This window comes from Apteryx mantelli, chromosome 11 (genome assembly GCF_036417845.1).
Source record: "Apteryx mantelli isolate bAptMan1 chromosome 11, bAptMan1.hap1, whole genome shotgun sequence".
NCBI lineage: Eukaryota > Metazoa > Chordata > Aves > Apterygiformes > Apterygidae > Apteryx > Apteryx mantelli.
Window position 1 is genome coordinate 19,918,642 of NC_089988.1, and position 14,126 is coordinate 19,932,767.

A 14,126-nucleotide genomic window follows, 5' to 3' on the forward strand; every position below is an offset into this window, starting at 1 on the left:
CTAGCGGCACTGGTCTACCACTGACCTCACAACCACAAACAGCAGCCACGCACCTAGCACTGGCCTAGCAGGCACTGAGCCACCACTGACCTCACAATTGAAAACAGCACCCACAGACCTAGCACTGGCCTAGCAGGCACTGAGCCACCACTGACCTCACAACCACAAACAGCACCCACGCACCTAGCACTGGCCTAGCAGGCACTGAGCCACCACTGACCTCACAACCACAAACAGCACCCACGCACCTAGCACTGGCCTAGCAGGCACTGAGCCACAAGTGACCTCAGAATTGCCAGCAGTGATATAGTTTTTCCTTGTTGGCTGTTGTTTATAGATGTATAATTGGCCTACCAGTGTGTGTCAAAGGACGTCGCTTGCTCCTTGCCTATCCCATTCCGAGGAAGTAGTGACTTCACAGGCTTCAGCAAAGCCACCTGCCATCTGCTGGCCTATTATATAGGAAGGCAAGAATGACCTCACAAGCGAAAACAGCAGCCATGTGCCCACCACTGGCCTCTCAATACTGAAACAAAAGTCACCTCACAGTCTGCATTGAAGCCACGTGCATGCTGCTGGCCTAGCATGGACTGAGGCACACCATCCCCAGAAGCACAAACAACACTCATCTCCACACTGCTGCTCTAACAAGTGCTCCTGCACCTGTACAAAAAGAAGCAATGTGTCTGCTGGTGGCCTAGGAGATACTCAGCCCAAATGACTTCACAAACACAAACATCAGCAATATGCATCGAGCTGGACTGTCAGGTGCTGAGGCTGAAGTGAGAGGAGAGGAGAAGCTCACCTGGGCCACTTGCATGTCCCTTGATTAAGCTGTTATCACTCTGTACAGAACAGTCTTCTGCAAACACCTGTCATCTCCTGGCAAGACTCTCTCCAGGTCATGGCACAGCTCCACTCTGTCACCCTGCACACAAATCACAAAAGGGAACGATTGCCCTTGCTTTTCCTTTAGTGCCATCAAGTCCGAGCTGGGAGCCTTTGCACTGCAGCACCTACACAATGACAGCAGGACGCCACTTCCATTTCTGGTGCATTTCTAGGGACAGAGACCAGCTGAGGGAGCAGCTGTACTGCAAAGGGTTGCTGACACTGTCACATCAACTCAGCACTGCACCAGGCATCAACCTGATGCCAGACCTCTGCTCTGCCACCTAGTCTACAAACACACTGTCTCTGCCCCACAGAGCTGCCTCTTCTGCTCGATACAACCAGGTGCCACCAAGAAGAGATGCATGCAGGACACTCGCCACTTGCACACTCCCCAGCCACTGCTCTGCTCGCTGCCTTCCCTTGGCTCCTCAACCCAGACACACAGCGAAGCTCTTGCGGTGACACCACAAGGTGGCCAAGGCACTCTGGGCTCACAAGGCCTGTGCAAATGAGCAGCACAAGATCGGGGACAGAGCTGGCTCCTTGGGCGATGCTGCTCTTTTCAGAGGGAAGGAGCCTGCTTTCTTTGGGCACAGCAGGCTGCTGCTTTCCACCTCCATCCCCTCAGGAACCTCCACCTAGGGATGGCAGGGATGGGCATTTTCTTTAGTAATACAAAAGACACAGATACAATGTAGAAACAGTAGAGAGTCCAGAAGGCCTCCTGAGCCCAAAGGAACCTCGGGTCCTTTAGTTCCTTGGACAAGGAGCCCCAGGGAAGGGAAAAAGAGGGCAGAGGCTTTGGCATGAGGCCCTAGCAATGAGACAGACCCACACTGGATGGCTGCTGAAATGCCAGCTCTCCTGGCTGCGCAGCCTCTGCAGCAGCAGTCTGGGCTCCACAGCTGCCTTCACAGAGCACTGAGGGCTGGGTGCCACGGGCAACCCAGCCCTGGACACATCTTCACCCCTCGCAGAGCCAGCAGCCCAAGAGCTGTCAGACTTCCTCAGATCAAGCTATGGAGGCTTTGCGGCCCTCACACAAAGGCACTCAGGACATGCGGACATTTATTATAAGTGTCTTGGACTCGTCCTATATGGCACCACAACCTCCTAGGAAAAGGAGGTGACACGGTAGCATTTGCCGAGCGGGCTGGCAGTAACAGCAGTTGTGGGAGGAGGAATTTGCAGCACAGCAGAGGTACCAGGAGGTGAACCCACACCCCATGTCACCCAGGGAAGCCAGGCGCATTTATGGAAGCCTTCACATCCATATGTAGCCTCTTCTCATCCACTTGCAGCTGCTTTCACAGAGGACTCACGATGTTGGCAAAGATGTTGACAGGCACAGGGACACACCCTGGCATCCTGCCTCCACCCTCAGGGGTTCCAGGACTGCACTGGGAACCTCCAGGAGTGGAGCAACCTAGAAAGAAAGAAAGAAAGAAAGAAAGAATCGGAGTGTTACTGGCAGTTCTGCTGGCCTTACACAGTCTCAACAGACGGGGGCAAATGTCTCCCTCCATGCTGAGCTGTATTGGTGAGAGCCTGATCAAAGCTTCCCTGGAAAAGGATCCAAGACACCTCATCTACTGGCACCTGCCTTGAGCAGGGCATTGCATCCTTACCTCCACACGTCTCCCCCGTTGCAGCCTCAAGGAATCTGCTCTTCTGAGACTCTTTCCAAAGACACCAGCGGCTTTGGAGATGCCGCCTCCACCGCTCACCAAGGACAGCTGTCTCAGAGCCACCCATCGCCCTCAGAGGCCTGACTTCTCATGAGGTGGCATCTCCCCTCTCTGCAAGGGTCTGCGTAGGCACAAAGTGGAGAAATGGCTCTGACTGACTTGATTCACTACCCATCTCTCTGAGGGATCGGAATGGATTAGGGTCTGGGATGGGAAGATGCAATGAGGGTCCAGCTGCAACAGAAAGCCTTTAAGGAGGGAGAAGATGACTTTCTCCAAGGGAGTCAGTAAAATCCCAAAGACTCACGGAAGCATCAAGACCTTCTGAAACTGCAAGCTTGAACCTCAGCTGACAGAAACCACCACACTGCGAGCAGCCCTGCCTCGCACCAGGATGCTCCAAGGAGGCAACACGGTCACCAGCAGTCCTCACCCAGGTTTCCCAGAAGGACACTGTGATGGCAGGCTGGGCTCTGGCAGCAGAGCACTGCTCTCTCCAGACACCTCCTCCCATGCTGAGCAGCAAAACACTGGGGCCACCACCTTGCTCCACCACAGGGCACCCTGCACTGTAACATGCCTCAACCCCTGCACCTCACAGAGGGTTGGCAGCCAACACTTGCTCTGCATCAGTGACACGCAGGCCACAGCTCCACACATGGCAGCAGACAGGGCACCCCCAACTGCCCCACAACACACAAAGCCCAACTCTCCAGACCTTCCATTCCTTTCCAGGCCTCCAAGGCCTTGCAACAGGCACTGCCTCTGCACATCCACTCGCAACCCGGGGCCTGCTCACTTCCCACCTCCAGGACTCTCAGAGCCACTCAGAAATGCTGTTTTCAGAACAAACGAGACCATTGGGAAGGGCCCTTTGTGAGGACACCAGCAGCCTGCTCACACTTTGCCCAGCAGCTCCCAAACGCAGCTCCGAGCAGCACCTGGGGGCTGAGGTGGCAGCAGCAGCTCAGGGAAACGCTTCCAAATGACTCTCCGACCCCCGGCAGGGGCAAAGCTTCCTGCCCCCCAACCCCAGCAGCCACCCCGGCCCAGCTGCTCAGGGCAAGCCGGCACATCTGGCTGCAGGGCAGCTCCCCGCTCTGTCCCCGGTCGCTCTGTGCCTTGCTCACAGCCCCACCAGCCCCTGCTGCAGCTCCTGCAGGAAAGCAGCCCCGTTGCCAGCACCGCTGCCCCCACCCCGGGGGGAGGGCACCCGCCGGCAGCTGAAGGCGCCCGCAGCCCCGCCAGCCCCACTCACACCTGCTTTCGCCCCCTCCCTCCCTCCAGCTTGCCTCCTGCTCTCCTTTCACGGCTGTTTTTCCACATGCCACACTCTGATTGGCTGACAGAGCCACCAGTCAAACCCTGCCCCAGCCTCCTCCCCTGGCCGGCCAATAGGAGGGCAGCACTGGGGGCGATGCCATGGCAACACTGCGGCCCTGTGTGACCCCGTGGGCAGCCCCCTCCCCCTCCCATGCGGTGGGGCGCCATGTTGTGGGCGGCAGCACAGGGCAGCGTGAGGCGTCGCAGGGCCTGGGGGCAGCGCGGCCCCGTATGGCTGGGCAGTGCGGGGCCCTGGGGCCGGACCGCTGCCCCACCGGGGCTGGGCTCTGCCGCAGGGGGCACGTGGGGTTCCTGGCTGCCCTGCGCCCAGGGGCTGTGCCATGTGCGGGGAGGCACCTGTAGGGCCTGTGCTGGCGCCAGCCCTGGTGCCAGCGCGGGGGCCCTGGGCATCGCTGGGGCGCTGGAGCCCGTGTGTAGTGTCCTGCTGCCCCCGAGGCAGGGCAGGGCGGGGGGGGGGGACAGGCCAGGCAGGGCAGTGTCTTCTCGCCCCTCCTGCCCCAGCCCCCTGCCCACGGCAGCCCCTGGGACTCGGCAGCCCTCGCGCTGCACCCGGCAGTGCTGGGCCGCAGCCAGGCAGGGGCTGCTCTCTGCGGGGCTGGGCTGTGCCCCAGGAGGTGGCTCCGGAGGGCTGAGGAGCCCCACAGGGGCACAGGGCAGTGATGGGGAGAGCAGCTCTGGGCCTGCTGGTGCTGGGGAGCGGTGGTGTGGGGTTGTGAGGGGGCTGAGGGAGATAGCTGTGTTGGGCTCACCCCAGCACTGCCCACCCCAGCTCAGAGAAAAATCCTTGGGGTCAGCCAGGACCTGTTGAATGGCGATTACACCTCCACCTCTTTACAAGCTGCTCTCTCAAATATATTTTCTTTTGGGTGCACAGTTTTGACCCCAGTTTGCAGGAGGACAGGGGCTGTGGCCATCTGAAGATAGCATCTGTGAGCCCAAAACATGCTGTGCCAAGTTGGAAGCATAAAAGGATCCAGGGGGAAGGAACAAAGGTTTTCCAAAACATGTGGAGAACTTGAGGTTATTACAAGGTGAAGGTTTCATTATCCTATATGGACATTTCCAGCAGGCTCCTGAGAGCCCCACGGGAGTTGCAGGCCACCCCAGCCTCTGGGATGCAGGACCCCATTCTTCTCAGAGCCAGACTCCAAAGGGGGACCCACTCCCAGGGAAACCTGGCCAAGGATTTCCCACCCCCTCCCCCCCACCCACAAGGGGATGGAACTGTCCCCACAGAAGCCTTGGGGCTCATGGCAGCCCCAGCACCAGGACCCAGGAGTCCCGGCTGCCACATTGTCCCCCGAGCCAGAGGGGACCCTGAGGCAGTACTCTCGCAGCAGCCCCCAGCCCTGTCCAGCCACCCCCACAGCCCAGCATCCACAGCAGTTTTTACAGTTAACAGTCTGTGTGTGACACCTCGGGAAGGAGCTCCCGAAGCCCTTACTCTCAGTGGAGAGCTGCAGGAGCATTGGGAACAAGGAACTGCAGTCCAGGCTGACGGTGTCCATCCAGCAGTCCTCCATCTCGCTTGCCCCCTTGCCCTCAGATAACCTCTCCAGCCGAGGAGGAAGGACGCTCTTCTCGTCTCGTCACCCAAAACTCCTTTCCAACATGCCCCTGTTCCTCTGCCTGTTGGTGAGGGGCCCCAACGTGGCCTCCTGTCCCCTCTCCTTGCCATGAAGCCACTATGAAGGGCAGCCATGGGGAGGGTGTGAGCAGTGCCCAGGAGTGCCTGGGCCTCACAGGGAAGTGAGGCCTCCCCACCAGGACACTGGCGAGACCTCCCTGTGATGCAGCACATCCCAGTGCGACCTCAGCTCATGTCATCTGGGGTCTCAGTAGGTCACTGCCATGGAGATGGCCCAATGCTTTAGGAATGTCCTCAGACAGTGCCAAAGGTTGTGAAATGTCTTGAATGGGGCACTGGAGACGTCACTTCTGCGCCCCTACACTGACAGGTCACTGCACTGGGCAGATGTGTGCAGGAATCTGGAGTTTGGGGGTTGGCATTTTTACAAGATCCAAGACATGTGGGATGAAACAGCCCAAAGTGTGGCCACAGGCTGAGAAATGCTTTGGTGAGCCTCAAAACTGGTTTCTACTGTGGGTTGCTCTTTTTGTAGAACTAGGGTGTAGGACAATATGGGACAGGATGCAGCCTTCCTCCTTTAGGCACCAAGGCAGGCTCTTTGCTTTTAAAAGTGCTCAGCAAGGTTTCTCAGTCATCAGTGCTTGAGATAGAGATGCTATGCCAGAAAAGAGCAAACATACCCTTAACACACATCATCCGGAGGATCTTATCCAGGACCCTGGATCCTGCCAGCCTCCAAAGCCATGGGTGAGGCCAGGTAGCAAATGTGGGGAAGTTTTCCCATTTCCCATGAAATTTGCCCAGCTTTCCTTCTGGCTGAGCCTGAGGAAAGCCATTTCTCATCCCTGGGCCTCAGTTGGTCCTTGGGCTTTTCAGTGTCACCTTGGGACTGTGCTTCTCCCCTGGGTATGCTCCTCAGGCCCCTGCCCTCCTTCCCGCAGGCTCCCTTGCTCTCCTGGGGGCTGTACAGCCCTGACATCCTGGATTTCCTACATTTTATGACTCTGGGCTTCTCAGGACATGCCCACACACTGCAGTGCTGCTGTCCAGGCTCCAGTGCAGAGCCTATGAGGCAGTGCAATGCCTCAGGACGTGCATTTTGACTCACTCCCAAGTTTGTGAGATGACCAGCTCCCAGCTCTGCAGCTGCTGAAGCTTGAGAGCATCCCTACAACCTGCCTTCCTGCTCTTCCTAGTCTCTGCCTAGTCCAGGGGCAAATCTTGCAGAAGGGAGACTCCATTCGTGTTGAATACTGTCAGAGACGTGACTTTTCAAGCCACTGCAAAAGGAAGGACTCCTTTACTTCTTTGGGTTGCTTATTCAGCCTGTGGCACCCCCTCTGTGATGCTGGGAGCCCAGTTCTGCACCCTGGGGTCTCTGCCCTTTCTCTCCCCTGTCTCCTGCTTGTCTACTCAAAGTCTTCTCTACGTACCAGGGGCATGGGAAGTGTTCCTTTAGAGAGCTCATTTGAAGCTGTGCCACGTTGTGAAGCTGAAGGCCTGATGGAGGCTAGTCTGGGACGTGGTCGTGCCCCCACACCCCTTCCTGCTGCCAGCCCGAGGATGCAGGAAGGTCTCCAGGGAGAGCAGTGGGTTTGGTGTGGATGGGATGGGTTTCCCTTGACGTCTCTGGGTCCTACATGGGTTTCTCTAAGCGCCCAGGAAAACCCCTCTTCTCTAGGGGCTTCCATCAAGGCTTTTCCAGACTTTTGCACAGAAACACAGCCTGGTCCAAGATCCCCAAGAGCAGCACAGCCCCCAGCATCGCCCGGGACCCCCAGGAGCTGTCTGGCTCTCTCTTCTGTTCCCACATTCCCCGATTAAATGGACAGTCTGTAACCTCACCTTTACAACACACCATCTGGACACTGCAACATTGTGACTCCTCCCCTAGCTCATTCCTATAGGCAGCTGCTGATTTGTGACCCGCCTATTGGCTGGCAGGAGGAGGGGGGCGGGTTTGGATTTCACTGATGGCTCTGTCAGCCAATTGGAGTCCACCATGTGGAAGAAAAAAAGACGTGAAAGAGAGAGGTGAAAGAGGAGAGGGAGCGAAGCAGGGGAGGCTTTGGGTGGAAAGCAGGACTGGGCTTGGGCAGCTTGTTTCTCACCAGAATGTGAGAAACGCTCTGCCCCCCCCGGCCAGTATAACTGCTCTGCCTGGCACTGAGGCACTGGAGGACTCAGGGTGGAGATCGGGCTCTGCAGATAAGAGCCCCAGGGGCAGAGTTAGGAAACAAGAAAAGACCTCGAATGCGAAAAAACAGCATCTTTAAGTATACCAGAAACCAGCAGGGGCTGGAAAATACCCCAAGCTGTAGTAAAAGTTTCTGAGCATAAAGAAAAATCAATGAAAAAAAAAAAAAACTGTTCAAATTTGAATAATAGATGCATGTAACCGAGTAACCTTAAAAGAAATAGCTTCAGCAGTTACAGCTAAAACCAAACTATAACAACCTAATGGCTTTGGGAGGCTTTTCTTTTTGTTGGGGTTTTACAGAGTGACCCTCTGAAGAGCAACAACTTGAAAAGAAGCAGCCAGAAAGAGTGATAGAATTGTCAGGCAAGTAATGCGGGGTTTTTTAAAGTATCTAAATAATAGAATGAATCTAGGAGCCAGAAGAGAAGTAACATCAAAGGAAGATGGCATACCTAAAAATGAGAGGATACTCATACCAGGCTGATAACCAAACTTAACAGCTGTATTTTAGTGTTTGTAAAAATTCATGATCTCAAGTAAGGTGCTAACACCTTCCCTTGATGAAAGGAAAGGAAAGAAAGAGAAAAAGATGGTAAAATCTAAGCATAAGTGAAACAGCTGTTGATCTGAAGTTAAAGTTGTCTGTTTACTATAGAGAAGAGAGGGAAATATGGAAAAATAATAATAATAAAAAAGTGTCCAACTCTAGTTGAAGCTTCTTTAAAGGGAACTCTTCCAGCTTGGGGAACAAACGGATCTTTTGGATCAGGAAAGAAATGCTTGCAATTAAAGGAAATAAGATTTCTGTGTTAACATATTGAACTGGAACAATACTCAGATTCACTGAATTTGGGTCAATAGGCCAAACGAATCGTGTTGCTATTAGGATTAAGACTGTTAATTTTAACAGTTGTTTACGTGTTACTACAAATGGGCATGCTTTGCTTTTGGTGTCTATTAATAGCAGTGCGCATTTCCCCAGTACACTGTGCTTACCAAAAAGCCACCCACTGCACACCAAGGGGAATTTGCTGACTTCTGAAAAAAATGTGTGTGTCTGGCGGTGTCAAGGGGTAGAGTGACAGGCGCCACACAGGCAAGCGTGGGAGTCCGGATGGTGCAGCCCACAGAAGAGGGGTTTGCTCTGGGGTGCTCCCAGGAGTTAAGGAACCCCGGGTGCATCACAGCTGGAGCCACCACACTGTGGGGTTGCTGCAGCCTGGGGGCACACCCTCTACCAACCCCATGACTGACAAGGCCAGACAGAGGAGAAGTGACACCGCAGACTCACCCCATAAGCATCTAGGTGCTGTGGAACCGTTCCCCACAGAACGACCTGTTCATGGGTGCTGTTGCCAACTGAGCAGTGCTGTGGGCTGAGCACTAGGTTACCTGTTGATGTGCATGCTGTTATTGACTGAGGCCATACGGCCTTTGTGTAACTGTGCGCTGGCATTGTTTGGACTCGCTATAGAAAAGAGTTAGCCACAGAAGTTGGTGTGGACTCTGACCGACCGTCAGCTGGCTTGTGGATGTCAACGGCATGATGAGGAGAATCTGGGCAAAACTGTACCGGAAGGGTGGCCAATAAAGGGCAAGAGCGGTCGCTGTATTTTGCATCTGTGATTAACTGTAGAGCTCTGATATGTATATATATTTTTTCAGTTCTGTTATATTTCTAGCTTTTTTTGTTATAACCTCTTATCTCTAATAAATTCTCATACTTGACAAATGATGATCTCTTGGAGTTCAGTGCAAATAACCCCCGAATGCAAAAGAATCACAGACGCCCCTCTATTGGCATTTCAGAGGTAACACTCACAAGGGGCATCAAATTTCTTGAGCAGGATGGCTGGTTACTGTCCAGGTAGCAGTGGCAGCCTCCTTTGCCAGGGTCCTTCCAATAGTGGCTTCCACTGGATCAGATGCAACTCCCCAAACTGTTCTTTTGGGGAATTTGTATAATCCAGCTGGTTTGTGGTCCTGTGTGACCTCTCCAGCATATGCATGAGCCATTGCTACTGATTACCTCAAACTACATACCAAAGCATCTCCTAACTCTCCTAAGAATGCATAAAAGACTGTCCTACATGGCCGCTTCTTCATTTGCAGGAGCAGTTTCTACTGTCAATTTTCAAGGGTCTTAAGTATTTACAATTTAATCAGTTCTGCAGCAGGAACCGCTGCGGAGATTCTGAAACAGCCAGATACTCCACCTGTGATGGTATTCACCACATTTAAGCACAGGAATTGGTCCAGACGCAGGAGGATCTGCCTCTGGAAATCTCTAGAACTGTCTGAAATACCCACTTGGAGAGGTTCTGCACCAGTCAGTCCAACACCTAATTTGGAAGGTGTTAGGAATTCAGTCAATCTCCTAGTTTCAAATCCATCCCCTGTCTCAAACTTGCCCATCAGCTCACCTGTGTGGATTACTAGATGAGGGAGTTCCTGGACCACCCAGGGGATTCATGACTTGAGTGCTCTGAGTGCACACACAGGCACAGGCCTGATAGCCTGTTACCCACCCACACCACAATTATGACTGTAAGAGAAACCTGAATTTCATACCTGGAACTTGATTTCCAAAGCTTTTGCCACAAGTACTGGCTTTTAGCTAGCACTCTGGCCTACCTCTGCAAGCAAGTGAGGCAGGAGAGTTGTTTCCTGTGTCTAAAGACAGGTGGGATGAATTAACATTTATTTCACAGCATTGGATATAAACAAAGAGAAAATGAGAATCCCTTGTGCAGTTCTGGTCTCCCACCTCAAGAAAGAAAAGTAGGACTAGGAAAATGGAAGGGAAAGTTGATGAAGGCAGCAAGATGAATTTCACCACACATGACATTAGTTACTCTTGTCACAACTTCAACTGACTGGCTTCTGAAATGGATCCTCCCAACCGTACCATAGCAAGCAAATTCTTCCTGAAGGCCTTTTCAGTCACTCCTCAAATGCAAATCCTCTTCTTCACACTGCCGTGGGTGATTTATCTGCTCACTGCCATGGGGAATATGGTCATGATAGCCATCATTTGGCTCAATCAGTTCCACACCAGCGTATCTCTTCCCCAGCAGCTTCTCCTTCTTAGATATTTGGTTCCCTTTGCCCCTAAAAAGTTTGTCGGCCTCATCTTGGAGATTAAGACCATCCCACAGCTGCTTGCTGGTTCCAGACCTTCCTTTTCATCTTCCTGGGCACAGCTGATTTCAACCTGCTTGTTGTGATGTCTTTCAATTGCTGTGGGGCCATTTGCAACCTGTCACACTGTACCATCTGTATGAAGCCCTAGTTGGGCTCCACGCTCATCTTTATCCATTGGGTGATGGCATCTCTATTCTTGCTCAGCTCCACCATCTGATATACTAAGGTACCCTGTGTCCCCAGTAAAGAGACTCTTTCTTCTGTGGTCTCATCCCTTTGATGAGAGCAACCTGCATGGGCACCAGCTACCTTCAAACATGAGCTTTGTTCCCTTCTCCGCTATGTTGCTGAGCTCCTTCACACTGACCCCTGTGTCTTATGCCTGCACTAGATCCTGAGAATACCCTCTAGGAAAGCCATAAGAAGCCTTCTTCACCTGCATATCTCACACTGCCATAGTCACTATCGCATAGGGTATCTCCATTTTTGGCTACGTGGGGCCTGAATACAGCAAATCCTTTGAACCAACCAAAACCTGATAAAAGGGTTCAAGAGGGTTACCCCCATGGTGAGCAGAGAAGCTGCTTTGCTGTAAGCTCTCGGCAGCTTTGCAGGTTCCTCTAAGAAAGTACATTCAGGAGAAGCATGATTTTAGCTGACAGCCAGCAGACTAAGAACACAGTCTGTGGAGAACCTCTGTTTCACTGCTTGAAACCCATCATCCCCTCCTCCTGCCCTTGCACTATTGAAGCATCCTATTTGTGGAATCATCTGCTCCTTTCCTTTATATGTCTAAAACCAAATGCAAAGGTGGAGGGAAAATGTCAGTATTTATTGCCTATGTTTTTCTTGGGCTTCCTTCTGTTGGACATGTTCTTTGGTTTGAAAAAGAAATTAGCTACTACATTAATTAAGAGGGTGGAGACAGAAATAGTGATTTCATTGACTTCATTAGAGGTGTCTGTGAGCAGCTGGTGTCTGTACTCATTTTTCCTTGGCTCCCTGTATAGTCAAGAGAGCTCTAGAGACGGGATCCTCCCAGACCATAATTGACAGGCGAAAGAAGTGTTACCAGTCTCTTCCAGACACTCTTCTCTCTCTCTGCACTGACAAGATGGGAGGAAGCTAACTTGCTCAAACCAAAGTGCCCAATGTCTAAAATATAACCCGGCTTAGTATTTTTGTTGTTGTTGTTGTTCCAGACCCTTCCTATTTCAAATAATCAAAAGGACAGCCTTTAAGTTCTTTAAGATGAGAAGATTTCCCCCTTCCCCTAAAGGGAAAGCAAGGCATTTAGGTCAGGACATTTAATACCAATGTTTCCTCAATGTTTCTGGAGAAACAGAGAGGAAGAAGCTGTGGAAGAAAGCAGGGGATTACAGAAGACATGCTCAGTACTGGCTTGTTTTGAAAGCAACAGCCTCACAGACATTCCAAGTCAAAAAAGGCAAGTACTGAAAAGTAGAAGGAATAACTTTCAACATGCTTATCTACATGGATGGACTGGCATCTGCAGATACTAGTAAGTATTTTTGCTGGGAGGTTAGTTTGGCTTTTGAAACACAGATGTGATGGATGTTTGCAATAGGTCCAAGTGAACAGGGAATTTCCCAGGCATGGCATGAACTAGTTCACAACCTCTTTACAATACTGTGCTCGTGAGAAAGAATCCTTTGTGAGTGTCTGGAAAAGGTAGAAAGAAGACAGTAAAATCTCTGAGGACTCTCAGTAAAATGTGAAGCAGAGAAATCTGGGTGTGATGAATGGCTGAGAGGAATATTTCTGTCTGTGTTACATAGGAAGCAAGCAAGGGAGCAAAGAAGGAAGGATATACCCTCCCGTCGAGACTGTGAAATTCTCACACTTGCTTCTTCATGCTCCTGTCTCAGCAGGACGTACTGAAATTGGGCATGGGAGCAGGAAATGAAACTGCGGTTGCTGAGTTCATCCTGGAGGGTTTCTCAGGGCTTGATCAAAGGCTACAGCTGTTTCTCTCCCTGATCCTTTTACTCATGTATCTGACAACACTGACAGGGAACACAATGATCATTTTCCTTGTGTGTGTGGATCACCGCCTGCAAACCCCCATGTACTTTTTCATCAGCAATCTGGCATTCCTGGAAATCTGGTTCACATCCTCCACAACCATCAAACTGTTGGTGATTCTGAGCTCTGGAAGGAGAACAATCTCATTAAAGAGCTGCTTTGCCCAGTCCTATTTCTATGTTGCCCTCGGTTTTACAGAGTTCGCTCTCCTTGTTGTCATGTCCTTTGACCGCTATGTTGCCATCTGCCAACCTTTGCATTATGCTGCCATCATGAAGCAGCAGCTCTGCACCCACCTGGTTGTTGCTGCGTGGGTCCTAGGCTTCACACTCTTGAGTTACCGCCTGGTCCTCCTCTCAAAGCTGACTTTCTGTGGCCCCAACAAGATCCACCATTTTTTTTGTGACAGCTCCCCCTTATTCAAACTGTCCTGCTCTGACACCACCCTGCTTTGGAAAGCAGACTCCATTTTCATATCATTTGTAGTGCTGGGTTCCTTATGTTTAATCATGGTGTCCTACATGTGCATCTTCCACTGTATTCTGCACATGCCATCAGCATCTGGGAGGAGGAAAGCTTTTGCTACATGTTCTTCCCATCTCACTGCCTTAGCCATTGTCTATGGAAGCTGCATTGTTCTCTATGCACGGCCCTCAGAAGGGGTTTCCTTGGAGACCAACAGAATTGTAGCTTTGCTCAACACTGTCCTGTACCCATTCTTAAACCCCTTCATCTACAGTCTCAGAAACAAGACTGTGAAGCTGGCCCTGGAGGAAGCCCTTGGCCGTCCAAAGGTTTGGCTTTTCCCCCGGTCATGATGCTTTTCATGACAGCAATTCTAATTATATGTCAGTGTTGTATCACACACACATATATATAGCTATTAAATACAGGTGCCTCAGGAGATTTATTTTCTCATTGGATTGTAGTAGTGAAAGGAAGGAATGTGAATTGTGTGTCTTGGTTACAGGGGGTTATTATAAACAACATCTAAAAAATATTAATAAAATGTTGAACACACACACACACACACACACCCACACACACACCAACTTTGCTGGGACTGGGACTTAGACTGCCAGTGCATGCTGACACAAGGAAGTTTTCATAAGTCATCTCAGGAAATTTAGCTGAAAACTCTGGGGACAATGTCCAAGGGGTGTTGAGGAAAGCGCAAAATGTCTTCTCTCACTGAATAACAGAAGATGCTAAACATGAA

At 51.6% G+C, this 14,126-nt stretch overlaps 1 protein-coding gene across 1 annotated transcript; it reads left to right on the top strand.

The window, feature by feature from the left end:
- The first annotated feature begins 12,735 nt into the window (after positions 1-12,735).
- Positions 12,736-13,725, top strand: LOC136993006 (olfactory receptor 6F1-like). The gene has a single exon (XM_067303022.1). It carries the CDS (start codon positions 12,736-12,738, stop codon positions 13,723-13,725), a length of 990 nt encoding a protein of 329 aa, XP_067159123.1.
- The last annotated feature ends 401 nt before the right edge of the window (positions 13,726-14,126 follow it).

Bases quoted from the DNA above. Each gene is read 5' to 3' on its own strand.
- LOC136993006 (XM_067303022.1), top strand. From the start codon at position 12,736: ATGCTCCTGTCTCAGCAGGACGTACTGAAATTGGGCATGGGAGCAGGA.